General features: G+C 39.6%; 1 protein-coding gene across 1 annotated transcript; it reads right to left on the bottom strand.

Annotated features, from left to right (window-relative positions):
• Window positions 1–11,498: 11,498 nt before the first annotated feature.
• Window positions 11,499–18,202, bottom strand: LOC131362679 (epithelial membrane protein 2-like). The gene is made up of 5 exons (XM_058404867.1): window positions 18,046–18,202; window positions 14,853–14,935; window positions 13,579–13,681; window positions 13,043–13,183; window positions 11,499–11,975 (listed from the first exon to the last, which is right to left on the bottom strand). The coding sequence occupies exons 2-5, from the start codon at window positions 14,928–14,930 to the stop codon at window positions 11,818–11,820; spliced, it is 480 nt and encodes a 159-aa protein (XP_058260850.1). The 5' UTR covers window positions 14,931–14,935; window positions 18,046–18,202; the 3' UTR covers window positions 11,499–11,817.
• Between the last annotated feature and the right edge of the window lie 621 nt (window positions 18,203–18,823).

The raw sequence follows: 18,823 nt of genomic DNA, 5'->3' as shown, positions 1-18,823 counted from the left end.
TATTTTATTATTTATTAAAAAATCACCTGCCTGTAGTTCCAAGTTGCCAGATTTTTGTTGAGCAGAAACATCTGAGATGGGACACATCACATTTAAACCTGAAGAATAAGTTGGCTCCACACACCATGACACCACCTCCACCCAAGGCAGGTTGGGTCAGTGGATTCATGCAGTTAGTGCCAAAGTCTGAGCCTAAAATCTGTGCCAGAAATCAAGAATGATCAGACCAGGCCACATATTAACAGTCTTCAACTGTGCTGTTTTGGTGAGTCTGTGGCTACTGCAGTCTCACTCTCAGACATAGTCAGCTGTTGTAGCTCATCTGCCTGAAATTTTGACTTGTGCATTCTGAGAGGCTTTTTGCTCACCACAATGGTACAGAGTGGTTCTCTAAGTTATAGTGACCTTTCTGTCTGTTTAAAACTCTCTGTTGGAAGGATGGAGTGTTTAACATGTTATCTTGTACTCATTATAGTGGAAAGCTCACCCAGTTGCAGCAGAATTAGTAAATGAGACCAGACACTCTTTAAACAGTTCACTTGCCTTATTATAGAAAAAACACTCCCTCTGCTAAATACAGCCTTACTCCTTTATAAGAGCAAAGAGAAATAAGCAATGGGAAAAAGATAATATATGTCCAGAAGACACATTGTGCTTATAATCCCCCAAAAAACAAATTATCCTCCCACCAGAAAGAAGAGGCAGACTAAAAAATTCACCACTTACAGATATCTCCTGATAAATAAAGGCTCAACATTTGGCCCCACATCATCTCTATGAATTAGGACCACTCCAAGACCCAAATCAGAGATGCCAATCTCTCGTTATTCTGGGAAGCTCAAGATTAGTGATGTTAAATGGTCTTTCAGAAACATATCACATGTGACGAAGCTTTGAATTCCATCACTGCTTCCACTGCTTCACTGCCTTTTAGATAAAACTTTACTGAGAGTATTTCTAAGTTTATAAGTTTATTAGAATTATCAACAGCAAGCACACACAATGTTTGACTGTACATATGCACAGTTTATCAGCAGCATGTACATTATTATTATTATTATTATTATTATTATTATTATTATTATTATTATTATTAGAGAATACATTTTAATGCTTTTTTTTTTACTTTCCTCACTGGTTAGGAATAAAAGATAATTATTTCATTATATTTATGTATATATTTGTTGGACAAGCTTTCCCAGTTTATATCTAGTTCATTTGAAGATGAAATTAATGTATAGAAGTGTGTATAAGGTACATGTTGTCTCGCTCTTCTATTTTTTCTTCTGTCTAATTTTTTTTGCCACTGTCTGTGCAACATTTTTGCAAAGGTCATTATTAACTTGGCTTCCAGTTCAATTACTCCTAAACAATCATTTGTTTTATATAAGTTCTCTTTTGCTTTTACCTCTATGTTTATTTAGTTCCTCTTTCATTTCTTGCTTTTCTCCTTCCCAGTTTCAGTATTAGATGGATCTCCAATCCAGACTTCTTCAGATTTTATTTAATTTCACACTTTTACTCTTGACATTGTTGTTTTATTTTATTCAGAAGTGGACTGATCAGTCAGCATCCCTGCTTTATCCCCATATGTACGTTGAATAAATGTGTACTTTTGAATAAAGTGCTGTATTTTTCTAGAGGTTTTCTCTAGATATACAGTCAAAGCCACTTTTCTGGTCAAATCCTTTGTTCTTTGTTGACAAATTCATTCTACTGAGTAAGTTCAGTAAGATTTTATAATCCATATTCATGTGGAATATTTCTCCATAAATGTCTCATTCTGACTGATCTCCTTTTTATACAGTAAAGATCTTATACTATGATAATAATTTCCCTGCAGTCCCTGTATCCCAGGTGATTTTCTGTTATTAAATTCTGCTAATTCTTCATGATGAATATTTGATTCCTCACTAAGTATTGTTTAATTTGGTTCCATTGTAACTTTTTATACACATTATTCACAAGTCGTTTTGTTTTATAAATTCTCATCTGTCTTTTTCATTTTGTATTTTTATTTTCTTTTGTGTTCCTAACGAGGCACAGATCTCCTGTAGCTGAAAGGTCAAATGTTAGGCAATTTCTTTCCTTTTTTTATTATTTGATGATCATCTGAACTTTCACATTTGAGGTGGATCATTTCTGGGAACTAGCAAGTACAATTCTTGTCAACCTATTTTAAAGGAGAAGTTCACTTCCAGAATGAAAATCTACACATAATCTCCTCACCCCCTTGTCAACCAAGATGTTCATGTCTTTTTTTGAGGAAAATCTTTCAGGATTTTTCTTCATATTGTCAGGAACTGCTGGACTGTTCCCTGCCAGGCCTGAGGAGGGCGCTGGCAGGTGAACCCGAGAAGCCTGCTTGTTCGTGTGTCTTTCGAGTTATACCTGTCCTATCGTTCTCTCTCCTGTCACCTGTAACCAGTTTACCCTAATGTCTTTCCCTATAAATAGGGATCCTTCTGTGTATGTCCTTGTCCATGATGGTTTAACCTGCGTGTTAACTGTTGCATGTTCCGTGGTTCCTGTCCGTCTATGATCCTGTTTGTATCTAGGTTCCGTCTTTATTATTTTCCAGTTAATCACGCCATGTCTCATCTTTCGTCTGTTTCCCCATGTCGTGTCTTCATGTTTCAATAAAAGCAGCGCTTCGCTGGATCCTGTGTCTGGGTCTGCATTTAGTCGTGTGTTGACGTGTGCACCACGGACGGCAGGGTTTGAGCCCCGCCTAGGGCGAGGATCCCGGCCGTGACACATATAGTGAACTTCAATGGTGCCCGCAAGTTTGAACTTCTAAAAGTTCAGTTTAAATGTAGCTTCAAAAAATCTCTAAACCATCCCAGCCCAGGAAGAAGGCTCTTATCTTGCCAAACCTTTGCTCATTTTCTTAGAAAAATAAAAAAATTTATACTTTTTAGCCACAAAAGCTCATCCAGTGCTAGCTCTGGGATGCACGTCCCTGACATTATGTATTATCTGATCATGTTGAAAGGTCACGCGTGACGTAAGCGGAGCTACAGGCCCACTGTTTACAAAGGGAATGTGCAAAGACCAAGCAAGTGCAAATAAGTCAAATGCTCTTTACTAGCAAAAAGGTAGAAGGAGAATGTCTGGGTGTATTGATGTCCAGGAGCAGAGCGAGTGACCACAGCACACAACCAGATGAAATATCTAAATTGTCTAGATTAACTGAACGTGTCAAGATATAAAAGATTGGATGACCGATAATTTTCTGTTACTAAATTCTGATAAGACAGAGATATTACTTATTGGTCCAAAAACCAGTACACAGAAGCTCTCGCAATTCAGCTTGCATTTAGAAGGATGTACTGTTACTACTAGCTCAACAGTGAAAGACCTGGGTGTAATATTAGACAGCAACTTATCCTTTGAAAATCATATTTCCAATATCACAAAAACAGCCTTCTTCCATCTTAGAAATATTGCCAAGCTTAGGAACATTTTATCTGATGCAAAAAAAAAAAAAAATTAGTTCATGTATTCCTGACCTCCAGACTGGACTACTGTAATGCATTACTAGGTGTTTGTCCTGCATCTTCAATAAACAAGCTACAGTTAGTCCAGAATGCAGCTGCCAGAGTTCTTACCAGGTCAAGAAAATATGATCATATAACCCCAAAATTATCATCCCTGCACTGGCTACCTGTTAAACTTAGAATTGATTATAAACAAGCACTACTTACGTTCAAGACTCTAAATAGTTTAGCTCCTGAGTATCTAACCAGTTTTCTAACACGCTACAATCCACCATGTCTATGTATTTTATTTAGGCAGGAAACAGAGGAGGCCTGTTAGAGACTAAAATGGATGACTGATTGGTTTGTGTTGCTTGTGTGAAACAGTGCTCCACATTAGACTTAGTGACCTGCAAGTGTTTAATATCTGAATGACAACTGGAACACATTAGCTTTTGGACATTGCTAATGTCTTTAGAATTAGCATTAGTAGGCAGCTGAAGACCAGCGGCCCATTTCTGTTAGGATAGAAGTCAGCACTTTGGCAGAGTCTGTGGCGGCTGTGCCAATCCTGAGGGTGTGAGGAGTGTTGGCTTCTGGCCTGAGGCTGCAAGGATGAGGCGGCTGCTTCAGTTGGAGGAAAATCAGAAGCTTGTCACTGAATCTGCTACGAGGGAATCATCTAGTAAATGAAGGAAGAGTTTGGACTTGTTTAGCATTATCCAGGACGGGGGATGAAACTGTTAATGCTGGCAGTGAGGCGGTTGTGTGGGGATGACGGGTCAATAACTCTTGCTCATTTATTTTCACTTGTTGATATCTGTGAGGTTTATTCAGAAGATAAAGACACATTACAGCCTTGAATTTGAAATTCCATATCCAGTTTCAGACTGCTAGGATCCTGATCATCAGCAGAGTCAGAATTCCAAATGTTGAATTTTAAATCACAGCTTGGTTCACAGACACTGAATTAAAGGATCAAAGGAAGCAACAGCAATACTTCTGGGATGAAATAGTAACACTGAGAAAAGGGACAATGTTAGGAAAGGTAGCAAGAGCTACAGGTTAGATCTGAGCTTTAAGGATGGTGTTATAAGAGTTGCCTGAGGAGATGAAGCACTCATCCCTTCTGTCCAGTGATTGTCATCTATCAGCTATTTTTGAGTCCCATTTATGAATGCTTTCTATGCGATGACCCAGATGCTTGTTCATAAGCATCTAAAATTTAAAGGTGATATCTTCAACCACTAAAATTCTGTGTAAGATTATTCAACAGAGGGAAAAACACACATCTCACATTGAAATCCAACAGATTCCTGATTCATTTTATATCAGACTCACAGCCTCGTTTCTTTAAACTGATTGAAAATGTCCCAAAATTTTATTTCTATTCTGCCAGTGGATTAAAAACCCAGTGTATTAGTAATATATACACAATTTAAAATACAGAGCAAGCTGTAGGCATCAAATGAATGTTACAGTAAAGAAATGAACTTTCACTTTTGAGATGAAACATTTTAAGGCAAGGAATCGACAGTTCGGGTCAAGTGACATATTTCAACACAGTTTGTGTGACAAGACTATCTGCTGTTTGAGCAAAGTATATTTTGAAATGAGGAACTAGGTCTAACACAAATTGAACCCTATTCAGAAATTTTAGGAATCAGTGAAAAATCTGGTTTCCTTTCATTTTGTATTACACAACTTGCCAGAATCAGTAGGACAGACACGTCTTCCAGTTTTCTGTTCCTCTCTGTCTGTTCTTGACATGTTTATCACTTTCACTTTACACAGATTTCCATCAGGTGAAACTCCTGTGGAGATGGGCCTGAGCCCTGCAGTCCGTTCAGCAGCTTTACAGAAATCTAAAAATGTAGAATAAAAATTACAGCATTTAAAATTAAACTAATATTCATCCAAAATGAGCTGAGTCTGAGGCATCATTTTAACCAAAACCAGAACTCCAAAGTTTATTTCCTAGTGATGGTGCCTTCCTATACTTCCTGTCATACATCATAACTAAAAGGGAGAGCCAGAAGGTCACAGACATGAAGGCTTCCCGGGACATAAAGCATCCAACCACTTCACAGTCAGCAAACCCGAGTGACCATGTGAGGGTGGTAAGATGACAGCATCCAACACATCCCAGTCACCAAACACTCTATGACCATGAACCTTCCCGATCTGCTCCTTTACCTAAGAAAACTATACATTAAAAGCTCGACTAAACAAATGTGTCTTCAGCCTAGACTTAAACATTGAGACTGTGTCTGAATCCCCAACACTAATTGGAAGGCTGTTCCATAACTGTGGGACTTTGAAAGAGAAAGCTCCGCCCCCTGCTGTAGCCTTTGCTACTTGAGGTACTACCAAGTAACCAGCACCCTTTGATCGGAGTAGGCGTGGCGGATCATAAAAGACTAAAAGATCGCTCAGGTACTGTGGCGCGAGACCATTTGGTGCTTTATAGGTCAGTAACAGTATTTTATAATCAATGTGAAATTTGACTGGGAGCCAATGTAGTGTGGCTAAAATAGGAGTGATGTGTTCATATCTTCTGGTTCTAGTTAGGACTCTAGCTGCTGCATTCTGGACTAACTGGAGCTTGTTCCTGCTCCTACTGGAACATCCAGACAGTAAGACATTACAATAATCCAACCTAGAGGTAACAAAAGCATGAACTAATTTTTCTGCATCATGAAGTGACATCATATTTCTTATCTTATATTTCTGAGATGAAAGAAGGCTACCCGAGTGATATTATCTACATGAGCTTCAAACGAAAGACCAGAGTCAATAATCACACCAAGATCTTTTACTGCTGGACAAGATGAAACAGAAAGACCATCCACCGTTACTCTGTAATCAGAAAGCTCACTCTTAATAAGTTGGTGTATCTCATCTGACTTAGCTGAAACATATAGCTGTGTGTCGTCGGCATAACAGTGGAAGCTAATACCATGTTTAGGAATAATGACACTAAGGGGTAACATATATAGGGAGTCACCATCTAGATCTACAAACTGATAACGGTCAGTCAAATAAGACCAGGAGAGGGCTGTTCCATTAACACCAACAACATGTTCTAGCCTGTCAAGTAGAACAGTGTGGTCAATGGTGTCAAAAGCAGCACTAAGATCCAGTAGCACCAGTAGGGAGACACAACCCTGATCAGAAGCCAGTAACAGGTCATTGACCACTTTAACCAGTGCTGTCTCTGTGCTATGATGAGGCCTAAATCCTGACTGGTACATTTTGTGAATGTTATTCCTATTTACAGTATCTCACAAAAGTGAGTACACCCCTGACATTTTTGTAAATATTTTATTATATCTTTTCATGTGACAACACTGAAGAAATGCCCCTCTGCTCCAATGTACAGTAGTGAGTGTCCAGCCTGTATAACAGTGTAAATTTACTGTCCCCTCAAAATAACTCAACACACAGACATTAATGTCTAAACCGTTGGCAACAAAAGTGACTCCACCCCTAAGTGGAAATGTCCAAATTGGGCCCAAAGTGTCAATATTTTGTGTGGCCACCATTATTTTCCAGCACTGCCTTAACCCTCTTGGTCATGGAGTTCACCAGAGCTTCACAGGTTGCAGTCCTCTTCCACTCCTCCATGATGACATCACAGAGCTGGTGGATGTTAGAGACCTTGTGCTCCCCCACCTTCCGTTTGAGGATGACCCACAGATGCTCAATAGGGTTTAGGTCTGGAGACATGCTTGGCCAGTCCATCACCTTTACCCTCAGCTTCTTTAGCAAGGCAGTGGTCATCTTGGAGGTGTGTTTGGGGTCGTTATCATGTTGGAATACTGCCCTGTGGCCCAGTCTCTGAAGGGAGGGGATCATGCTCTGCTTCAGTATGTCACAGTACATGTTGGCATTCATGGTTCCCTCAATGAACTGTAGCTCCCCAGTGCCGGCAGCACTCATGCAGGCCCAGACCAGGACACTCCCACCACCATGCTTGACTGTAGACAAGACACACTTGTCTTTGTACTCCTCACCTGGTTGCCCCCACACACACGCTTGACACCATCTTAACCAAATAAGTTTATCCTGGTCTCATCGGACCACAGGACATGGTTCCAGTATTCCACGTCCTTAGTCTGCTTGTCTTCAGTAAACTGTATGTGGGCTTTCTTGTGCATCATCTTTAGGCTTCCTTCTGGGACGACAGCCATGCAGACCAATTTGATGCAGTGTGCGGCGTATGGTCTGAGCACTGACCGGCTGACCCCCCACCCCTTCAACCTCTGCAGCAATGCTGGCAGCACTCATACATGAGGTGCCATGTTGAACTTCCAGTGACCAGTATGAGAGAGTGTTAGAGCGATAACACCAAATTTAACACACCTGCTCCCCATTCACACCTGAGACCTTGTAACACTAATGGGTCACATGACACCGGGGAGGGGAAATGGCTAATTGGGCCCAATTTGGACATTTCCACTTAGGGGTGTGACATTAATGTCTGTGTGTTGAGTTATTTTGAGGGGACAGTAAATTTACACTGTTATACAGGCTGGACACTCACTACTTTACACTGGAGCAGAGGGGCATTTCTTCAGTGTTGTCACATGAAAAGATATAATAAAATATTTACATATAATATGTAAATACATATATAATATAATATGTGTACATATAGAATATTTAAATCTCTCTTCATTTAACACGGTGATGTTGTAGACTGCATATATCGTGTCTAAGACGCATTTTAAACAAAACAAGATAGCGATCTGAGATAGCTTCCGACTGTGGAAGTGTGATTATATGTTCTATATTTAAGCCGAATGTTAGAATAAGATTCAGAGTGTGACCCCCATTCTGAGTGGGTCCTCTGATTAACACCTACTGAATCTAAGGTGGACACAACTGCTGTTCTCAGAGGGTCTTTAATGTCTCCTACAATTAATGTTTCATCTAATATGTTTCTTCAAATATTATTTGTCACATACACAAACCTACACAGTATGACATGTAGTATATATATATATATATAATTAGCCAACACTAAGGTAAAGAATAAAAATACGGTAAAGAAATAAAAATTAGACACAAATTAGATACAGTAAGAAGAAATAAACATCTATATAGGGAAAATATGGTTAAAATTTGTTTTTGTTAAATACCAAACACTGAACTCCTGATCAGTAATCAGTTCATTAACAATAAGTGCTTTAGTTGAAAGAGATCTTATATTTAACAGTCCTAGCTTCAGATCAACAACAAATGAAATGAACAACATACCGGAGAACCTGAGAGAATTTTATTTTTCAATTTATTTTTCTATTTAAACATGTGTGTTTTTATTAATACTATTTTTATTGTCTGTGTATTGTTCTTGTTGCTTGTGACACTAAAATAAATTCCTTTTATGCGCAAACATACTCTGCAATAAAGCTCTTTCTAATTCTGATTAAAATTCATCAGTCTATTCTGATTAACCTCTGAGGGACTGTGTCTCCCCCTGCTGGCCATTCAGATGCATTAAGAAGAAATTATCACATAAATGAGACAGGTTTATATTAATGCGTTTATTTAATGTTATTGTTGAGGATCAGCTCATTCACAGCTCCACATAATCTAATACTGGTAATAAGTGGAATTTTAAAAATAAATAGAGAGAGAGAGAGAGAGAGAGAGAGAGAGAGAGAGAGAATGTTTATTGCAGAATTATCTTGTCTCTTCATTACAACATTAAATTTCTATCTCATCTCTATATCATCATCTATAAATTTGTACAATACCTTAAATATTGTATGTTTCTTAATTTCACCAGTAAACCAACAACAGGTGTTGAGGTTATCATCTTCCACTATTTTAATAAATAAACAATATATAAAATGAATTAATTAAAAAACAAGCATGAAATTCTGTAAATAAGTCGGTGCATCATTGTGGTCTTTTTCAAACATTTATTTCAAGAAATAAGAAACTGAAATTTAGTAATATTACCTGACATACCACTAGTATTACATAGTATTTAAAATATTACTTTAGGAGCAGCTGTGGTTGTTGTACCAATTCTGAAAGAATGTGGGGTGTAGGCATCTGGAGAGAGACCACAGAGAGATGACTCCACTGCTTCAGTTCGTAAATAAACCAGGAGCTTGTCCCAGGATGGCTGTCAGCCGTGAGAAATAGCAGGTCATTGGGAGTGGCACGGTGGTGTGTCTCAACATGGACAAGAGAGGGAAGAAAACAGGATTAATACGAGATTTAATGACAGAGCAACCTTCAATAAATTGGTCAGTCTTAGAGCGCTTGGGGAATAGAGTGAACTGGTGTTTATCTAGCATTGCATCATGGGCAGGATTAAAGGAGAGTGATTACAGGTGAATTCATGAGAAATCCGTAGAAGGCAGTGAAAACTGTTTGTTAAAGGAGTATCTGTGTAGAGTCTGAAGACCCCACCTGTCTAAGATGAGGCACTAATGATTGTAAAGGAGGTGAGGTGAGAGAGTTTATCTTTGGTTGAGGGGGAAACTGGAAACAGGAAATAGCATGAGCTGTATCATGACTAAGGCCTGGGAGGTAGGTATCACAGTAAAGTGCCTTGTTTAATGCCAAAAAGATGCCTTTAACAGCAGATTTGACTGATTGAATGGAGCGGTCTACAGAGGTGCATGACCCAAAAATACATCTTTGGGAATTAGACTGTTGATACTAGGAGTTGGGCTGTGGTGCGAGCAGGACAGGTCGATGATCACTGTGTTCTTACCCAAGCATTTAGAAGTGGTGATGTCTATGGGGTTAATGCAAAAAAAACAGGGAATGTAGAGTGGCAGAAGAGACTGATTAAATGCACATAGGGTTTTTCTTTTGGATTAGGGGGTCGACATTTTCAGGATTAAGACCTCCAGGGAAAACAGGAAGGAGATTTGGAAGAGGTGTGGGAGTGATCAAGGAGGTGGAAGAGAGTAAGAGTGCTGTGAGGACTGGGTCCTGAGCACAGTGTGCTTCCGGTTAGCCTTAGCCAGGGTGGAGCTCGGTGCTCTAGGCTGCTTGGAGGATGCGAGGGAAAGGTAAACAGATTTTAATGAGACAGTTCAGTTGGAGGAGTAATGTTGTGATTGGAAAGAATTTCCAAAATTCTAGGCACCAGTGGGTCACGGACGTTTACGATACAAACCAGCACAGGAGAAAGAGTTTCATAACGAAATTATGTTTTTAAGATCAACTTTGCCTCAGTTACATGATGCTTTTTTATTTTCAGTTATAACATCTCCAGTCAGCAGGTGTGTCTCACACACACACACACACACACACACACACACACACACACATGTATTACAAATAGCAATATAGTATTATTCACATTAATAAACTTATTTCTGTTTTATATTAAATATATTTTATTAAAGATATTTTTGCTTGCTAAATTGACATTCTTTTTGTTTTGAACAGAACACACACTCTACTTTGGGATCAAACTTTATTACACACTGCATAAAAAAATCACGTGACAAAAAAAACAAACAAAACAAAACAACTAAAGACGAATTGTTCTTGCTGTGCTTTCTTCACAATTGTTTACACACTGATTGACTCCTGACGTTTCGAGTATCAGAATCTGAGAAAATTATTTGGTTATTTTCACATCACAAATGTGCATGATGAAAAATAAAGTATGTAAAATGAGTGGCGTAGAAACGTGGACGCACTCATAACTACATGGACCAATCAGAATCGAGCATTTCATAAAGCCATGTGTGTAAACCAATTAGAAGCACACAAGAAATAATCTACTGAAATACACCATATTTACACATACACAGAGTTTTTATGCAAATAAATGGTATGCAAAATTGGAATATTTGTATTAAAATAGCAATTAATAAAGAATTACATTTCATTCCAGTTATCTGTAATTCATTGGAACATATTCATATTATAACCCAGAATATAAAAACTTCTAACATTATAAAAGTGGTACGTTACGGTACGGAATGAATTTTAAAAATCTATGACTTTTCCCCAAAATTGTAACATTTATTTCATTTATTTAGCTTTTTACACACACACACACATACACACACACACACACACACACACATACACACACACACACACACACACCACACACACACATTTTGTTCCTCTGTTCTGATTTTTTTTCCCTTCTACCTCACCATTTTCCAGTTTATGGATTATGCGAATGAATTAATGCATATAAACAATCATCTCCTTCTACAATCACACATATCTGATCAAGCTGTGTTTTGTGTGTGTGTGTGAGAGAGAGAGAGAGAGAGAGAGAGTGTGTGAGAGTGTGTAGGAGTGTGTGAGAGTGTGTAGGTGTGTGTAGGAGTGTGTGAGCTGCTCAGGTTGTTTTCTTGCGCAGGATGAAGTAGATGACGCAGGAGATGAAGGTGAGAGCGAAGGCGACCCAGGCAATGACGAAACTCGGACCGTAAAATCCTTTCTCATTCTTGTGGAAAATATCAGTGTAGATGGAGGCAGCGATCATAATAAACAGACCTGAGAGTGAGACAGGCAAAGAGAGACATTATTATTATTATTATTATTATTATTATTATTATTATTATTGTTGTTGTTGTTGTTGATGATGTTGTTGTTGTTGTTGTTATTATTATTATTACTGTTGTTGTTGTTTTTAGAAAGAGAGTGATATTGCTCTGATCACCACCAGAGGGCGATGTGTGTTCCAGCATTTGGTAACTCCCTAAAACTGTGTTCCTTTTTCTCAAAACATTGCTTAAAAGGAGATCCTTTGTGAGAAACTAAACCCTCTGGACATGTCAAAGAACCCTTTTTATTCTAAAAGTGTACTAGAGAAAAAAGTGAACTCATGGGAAAGGGTCAAATCCAGGATGCTCCGTTCTCCTCAGTAGAACCTTTATCCAGACACAGAATTTTTGGGTTTGTTTCTTAGAGTAATCGGCTCTAGAACCCGTAAATCAGTCCACTGGTTTTCCCTCTGGGGCAACATCCTTGTAGATTTCCTCATGAGAAAAGGGTTCAGACCCTAAACCTGAAACCATTCTACAGCCAATGAAACCCTTATTTTTTTTCTAGAAATAAGCAGAATAAATATTAATTTGTGTTCCTCACCACCAGAGGGCGCTATAGGTTTCCGTATTTGGGACACAGCCTTGACTGGCCTGATATTCTAGTGATTTGGGACAGAGCCAGCTGTTGTGTTCTCAGGTCCTGTGTCCTAATCAAACTTACACACTATTTTAATCTGATGTTTCAGACAGAAGGGGCGGGGCTAAACACAAACAAACAGTGAAACCTTCCTGGTCCTTAATGCCTATAGAAACAAGCATGGGTGGGGCTCGAGATCAGTCAAGTAAGAAATGAGAAGGACTGCAGACCTACAGACTGTGTGTGCATGTGTGTGTGTGTGTGTTTGTGTGTGTGTGTGTGTTTGTGTGTGTGTGTGTGTGTGTGTGCGTGTGTGCGTGTGTGTGTGTGTGTGTGTGTGTGCGTGTGTGCGTGTGTGTGTGTGTGTTTGTGTGTGTGTGTGTGTGTGTGCGTGTGTGTGTGTGTGTTTGTGTGTGCGTGTGTGTGTGTGTACGTACAAGCAAGCAGCTGGAACACTCCAGACAGGATGAAACGTTTTCCTTTGGGCAGTGTGAAGAGCTGAGCGAGGAACACGAACAAACCAATCCCCGAAAACACACACGCTAATATTGAACAGGCCTGCACTGCCTGGAGGTAATCTACACACACACACACACACACACAGGACAGTACAATTTAAATAACAACTAAAAAAAGCAAAATAACAATTATAATAGTTTTACAACTGAAAGTATATAACACACAGTCTCTCTTACACACACACATAAACAGACAGACACACACACATGCACACACACACGCACATACACACACACATACACACACACACATGCACACATACACACACACGCACAAACACACACACACACACACACAAACTGCATTTCATTCATATTTATGACACTTACTCCAATCTGTCAATATTGAGAATGCATTTATTTATGCTGTTTATTTAATGTATATGTGTGTATATATGTGTGTGTGTGTGTGTGTGTGTGTGTATATATATGTGTGTGTGTGTGTGTGTCTGTACCTTCAGGATAGGTGCTTGGAAGTGCTGTTTGGTTCCACTGACCATCATGCCAGTACCACCGAACCCAGATATCAGTGTTCATAAACCCATTAGTCCACCAGGCCTGCAGGCACACAGAGTAATTATTAGCATTAGCGTTTTATTAGCATCAGTCAATTAGCTCTGATAAATAAATGCTGCGTTTTCTTCACCTCCACTACAGACTCATAACATTTCACTAATTAGCCAGTAATCGCTACTCTTCTCATTTGCATATCGGCTAATTAGCCTAAGATAATAAATTTCCATCAGCGAGGTCTGAGGAACAAAATCTAAACACTTAATGACGTGAAATGTTACACGCTTTATCCGTTTACAATAATAAAATATTTTATCTGAAATCTAGAGAGGTATCAAACTCGATCTTTTATTAAAATAACAGAATGAATGAAGCAGGATTGGGGTGGTGGTAGCTCAGGTGGGTAAGGCTCTGGGTTGTTGAACAGAAGATCAGGGTTCCAGCCCCAACACCACCAAGCTGAGCAAAGCCCTTAACCCCACCAGCTCCAGGGGCGCTGTATCATGGCTGACTCTGTGCTCTGACCACAACCCCCAAGGATGGGATATATGAGGAAAGAATTTCACTGGGCAGTAATGTATATGTGACAAATAAAGACGACTTAAACTTCTAGTGTTTACAGTTTAAACAGTTATCACAGCGTCGTAGTCACGCAGCTCTGCTTTAAATGTCTTTATGAAGAACTTTTTAATACACTGTTCCTCAAGGTTCCATTTTAGGCTGTAAGACTTTACCTGTTGTTTTGATTTGTTTTGTTTTAAAAGTCTGTTTATTGAGTGTAAATACATTCAACTCACCCACAGCTGCATCTCTTACAATCAAGAGATTTTTTATGATAGAAATTTTTCCTTGTGTTGTGAATTCATCGAAAACAGATTAATCTCTGAAAAATCAAACTCCTATCCGATCGTCACACACTTTTACACGCTCTGTCAGTAAATAAATATCCGATCGTCACACACTTTTACACGCTCTGTCAGTAAATAAATATCCGATCGTCACACACTTTTACACGCTCTGTCAGTAAATAAATATCCGATCGCACTCAGATGGCCGCGTTTCCATGCGGTTTAATTTGACGAATCCACTGCCGAGTTTAGAGAACTTTATAGGATATGATCATCTTCTTCTCCTTCATCTGCTTCAAATGAGCAGGAATAAGAAAGGCTCTGCACAGGAGAGTGTTGTTTGACATGACATATTTATCATGACTCACATTCTCAATGGTGGCAGCGAGCAGGAGGATGACCGTCCCTACGTGCAGGAGAAAAATGCCGCCGAGGAGGAACAACATGATGCCTGAGAGAGAGAGAGAGAGAGAGAGAGAGAGAGAGAGAGAGAGTGAGTGAGACAGGGAGAGAAAGCTGCCTTATCAGCATTAATACAGTATTCATTTGCATGTGTGTGTGTGCGTGTGTGTGTGTGTGTGTATGTGTGTGTGTATGTGTATGCGTGTGTGTGTGTGTGTATGTGTGTGTGTGTGTGTGTGTGTGTATGCGTGTGTGTGTGTGTGTGCGTGTATGTGTGTGTGTATGTGTGTGTGTGTGTGTGTATGTGTGTGTGTGTGTGTGTGTGTGTGTGTGTGTATGCGTGTGTGTGTGTGTGTATGTGTGTGTGTGTGTGTATGCGTGTGTGTGTGTGTATGCGTGTGTGTGTGTGTGTGTGTGTGTGTGTGTGTACGTGTGTGTGTGTTTGTGTGTGTATGTGTGTATGTGTGTGTGTGTGTGTGTGTGTGTGTGTATGCGTGTGTGTGTGTGTGTATGTGTGTGTGTGTATGCGTGTGTGTGTGTGTGTGTGTGTGTGTACGTGTGTGTGTGTTTGTGTGTGTATGTGTGTGTGTGTGTGTGTGTGTGTGTGTATGTGTGTGTGTGTGTATGCGTGTGTGTGTGTGTATGCGTGTGTGTGTGTGTGTGTGTGTGTGTACGTGTGTGTGTGTGTATGTGTGTGTGTATGTGTGTGTGTGTGTGTGTTCTGTAGTTAAATACCATCAGACGTGACTGATTACTTGACTGATATAAAACATACAGTTTTTTAGTACAATGTGAATATTTATTCATATATACTTGTATTGTTCAGTGACTTGAGTCATTTCAATCAGTTTAGTTAAATGTTTCATTCAAATCTTTTATTATTATGTTCCTGTAAACGTTCAGAAGGATTGGGTTTCTCACACAGCCCTCATTACAACACTAGAGCAAACGCTGACTGTGTGAGCCTGAATGGATCTCACTGGATCACTGACTCAAAGGAGTGGGTCTCTGTCATGATTCACCAATTCACTGATTCACTGATTCACTGAGTCACGGAGTGAGGAACAGATTCACATGTGATGTATAAAACATAATAAAATATAAAACAGTGTGATTCGTAATGTTTAATCATCCGTTGTATGTTTGAATGGAAATGGAAATGTCATACTCTATTTTCCAGATTTTAAGTTTGCGATTGTGAAGCCTGTCAGCAGCAATAAACACAATAAACCTCTGTGACCGAAGTGAATCACTGTAGTGACTCTTTGGTGAATGAAGTATGAATTGGTTGTCAGTCAGTGTGTGTGTGTGTGTGTGTGTGTGTGTGTGTGTGTGTGTGTGCTGATGACACAGTGTACATTGATTTCAGTTAATATCACCGCCCAAAACCATGCCTATTACACACCAGCAGTGTGTGTGTGTGTGTGTGTGTGTGTGTGTAGGTATTTTGTGCAGTTACTTTTAGGGAGTGGCATTTTGGTGCAAAGCTTCAGACACGTTACAACTCGTCCACAAACATAGCACTCTTTCACCACCTGTCTCGCTCTCTCTCTCTCTCTCTCTCTCTCTCTCTCTCTCACTCTCTCTCTCTGGTCTCTTTTTCTGTTTCTCAATCCAATTCAGTTTAACAAGCTTTACTGACACGACCGTATACACAACGTGTACAGTATTGCCTTAACATTACGACAAACAGAAAAACAAAGAATTATTAATAAACATGTTATAACACTCTCAATAAAGCTCTTATAACACTCTTTTCTCTGTCTGTCTGTCTGTCTGTCTTGCTCTTTATCTCTTTTTCTCTGTGTGTGTCTCTGTCTGTCTGTAACTCTCTTTCTCTAAAGTGTTTTGCATCGCTAGACACACACACAAACACACACACACACACACACAAACACACACACACACACACACACACACACACACACAAACACACACACACACACACACACAGCAGTTTGCTCCACCCATCATCCAATTTTTAAAAAATGCAGCTGTCTCACCTGAAAGGCCTTAACCAAACACACCTGAAGATGTTCAAGCATGTTGATCCGAAGAGGATTACACACGCACACACACACAGACACACACAACACACACACACACACTCTGCATAGCCTCCTCCCCTACTTTCACACACATTCTTGAATGAAGGTACTTGTGGGGACCTCGGATTCTTAAGATTCAGAAGTGTTTCAAAATGAAACACACATTTATTTCTATCATTTAATCTAGTAATAATAATAATAAGAAGAAGAAGAAGAAGAAGAAGAAGAAGAAGAAGAAGAAGAAGAAGAAGAAGAAGAAGAAGAAGAAGAAGAAGAAGAAGAACGCTATGTGCACACACAAGCCCTACACCTCTAACTCTGGACCAGTCAGATCTCAGAGCTCCACCATGAACATTTCTCAGCATTCTCAGGGGAAGTGGGAGTCAGATTCATATCTGAGTGATAACACTCCACATCAAAGCATTTTATACACATTTCTAAAAAATACTGTGACAAACTTAACCAGAAAATTGTGTAGTTTTCCGAATTCAGTGCTACATTTCTGGAGACACAACACTAGCTCAGTAAACACTCTGATTGTGTAAGAGAGAGAGAGGTCTCTACTGGACAAAATCGGAACATTTGTGACCCACAAACACATAATTACACACACACACACACACACACACACACACTGTCCACATGAGAAGACAGACCCAAACCCCATCGCTGCCTTCTGCATGAGTCACCTTCATATGGGTGATGTGTGACTCAGTGACTTTATTCACTGGAACATTCAACAATTCACTCGTTAGGATCGACCAATCAGAAGAGGCGCAATTCTAACGCTGGTAGGATCAGATCTGGCTGAACCAGACAGCTACATTACGACGACACACCCCAATTTTGTGTGTGTGTGTGTGTGTGTGTGTGTGTGTGCCAATGAATCTTAGGAACTCTTATTACCACATTCCCCCACAAGTGATATAAATGTGTATGGAAAGTCACAAATTCTTCCTCTCTCCTGCCAAGAAATTTCAGACGCTACTAACCACACACACACACACACACACACACACACACACACACACTTTTTCTTTTAAAAAATATTTTTTTACATATGCAGAGTAAACGCATTCACTGTGTGTGTGTGTTTTGTGGGTTTTCTTACCTTGTAGTTAAGCTGGCGAGTGTGTGTGTGTGTGTCTGTGTGTCTTCTCCTCCTGTGCGCTTCAGTCCGTTACACACTTTGCTTTCCAACTTCAGAGAGCTCATGTGAGTGTATGCAGAAAAAAAGGGACCAAACCCACTCAGTCTCCTCCCTCTTCATCACTACTTCCCTCCTTCTGCGCTGTGTTTGTGTGTGTGTGTGTGCATGTGCGTGTGTATGTGTGTGTGTGTGTGTGTGTGTGTGTGCGCGTGCGCGTGCGCGTGTTGGCGTAGTTTGTCTATTCAACTTGCCAAAACTTGTAAGAAACCTTTACTCTGCATTGACTGTTTTCCTTTCCCACTCTCTCTCTCTCTCTCTCTCTCTCTCTCTCTCTCTCACACACACACACACACACACACACACACACTGTGACTGTCCAGACTGCTTTCGTCATATAATCCTTCTTGTTTAGGGAACTCCTAAATATTGTCCTGGGTGTGTGTTGTTATGGGAACAGTGGTGTGGTGGAACTGCTGCTGTTATAGTTTTAGTGTGTGAGAGATAATCCCTTCCTCATCACAGGAGGGGAAGTGTGTGTGTGTGTGTGTGAGAGAGAGAGAGAGATACCGGATAGATAGATAGATAGATAGATAGATAGATAGATAGATAGATAGATAGATAGATAGATAGATAGATAGATAGATAGATAGATAGATAGATAGATAGATAGACATGTTCTAAATCAGAGCTATTCTAATAGAGCTGTTTGTCTGGTTTTGTTTTATTACAGTATTTATAT

Source organism: Hemibagrus wyckioides, linkage group LG12 (genome assembly GCF_019097595.1).
Source record: "Hemibagrus wyckioides isolate EC202008001 linkage group LG12, SWU_Hwy_1.0, whole genome shotgun sequence".
NCBI lineage: Eukaryota > Metazoa > Chordata > Actinopteri > Siluriformes > Bagridae > Hemibagrus > Hemibagrus wyckioides.
The sequence above is the reverse complement of the archived record's forward strand: the minus strand, read 5'-3'. Positions and strand labels throughout refer to the sequence as shown.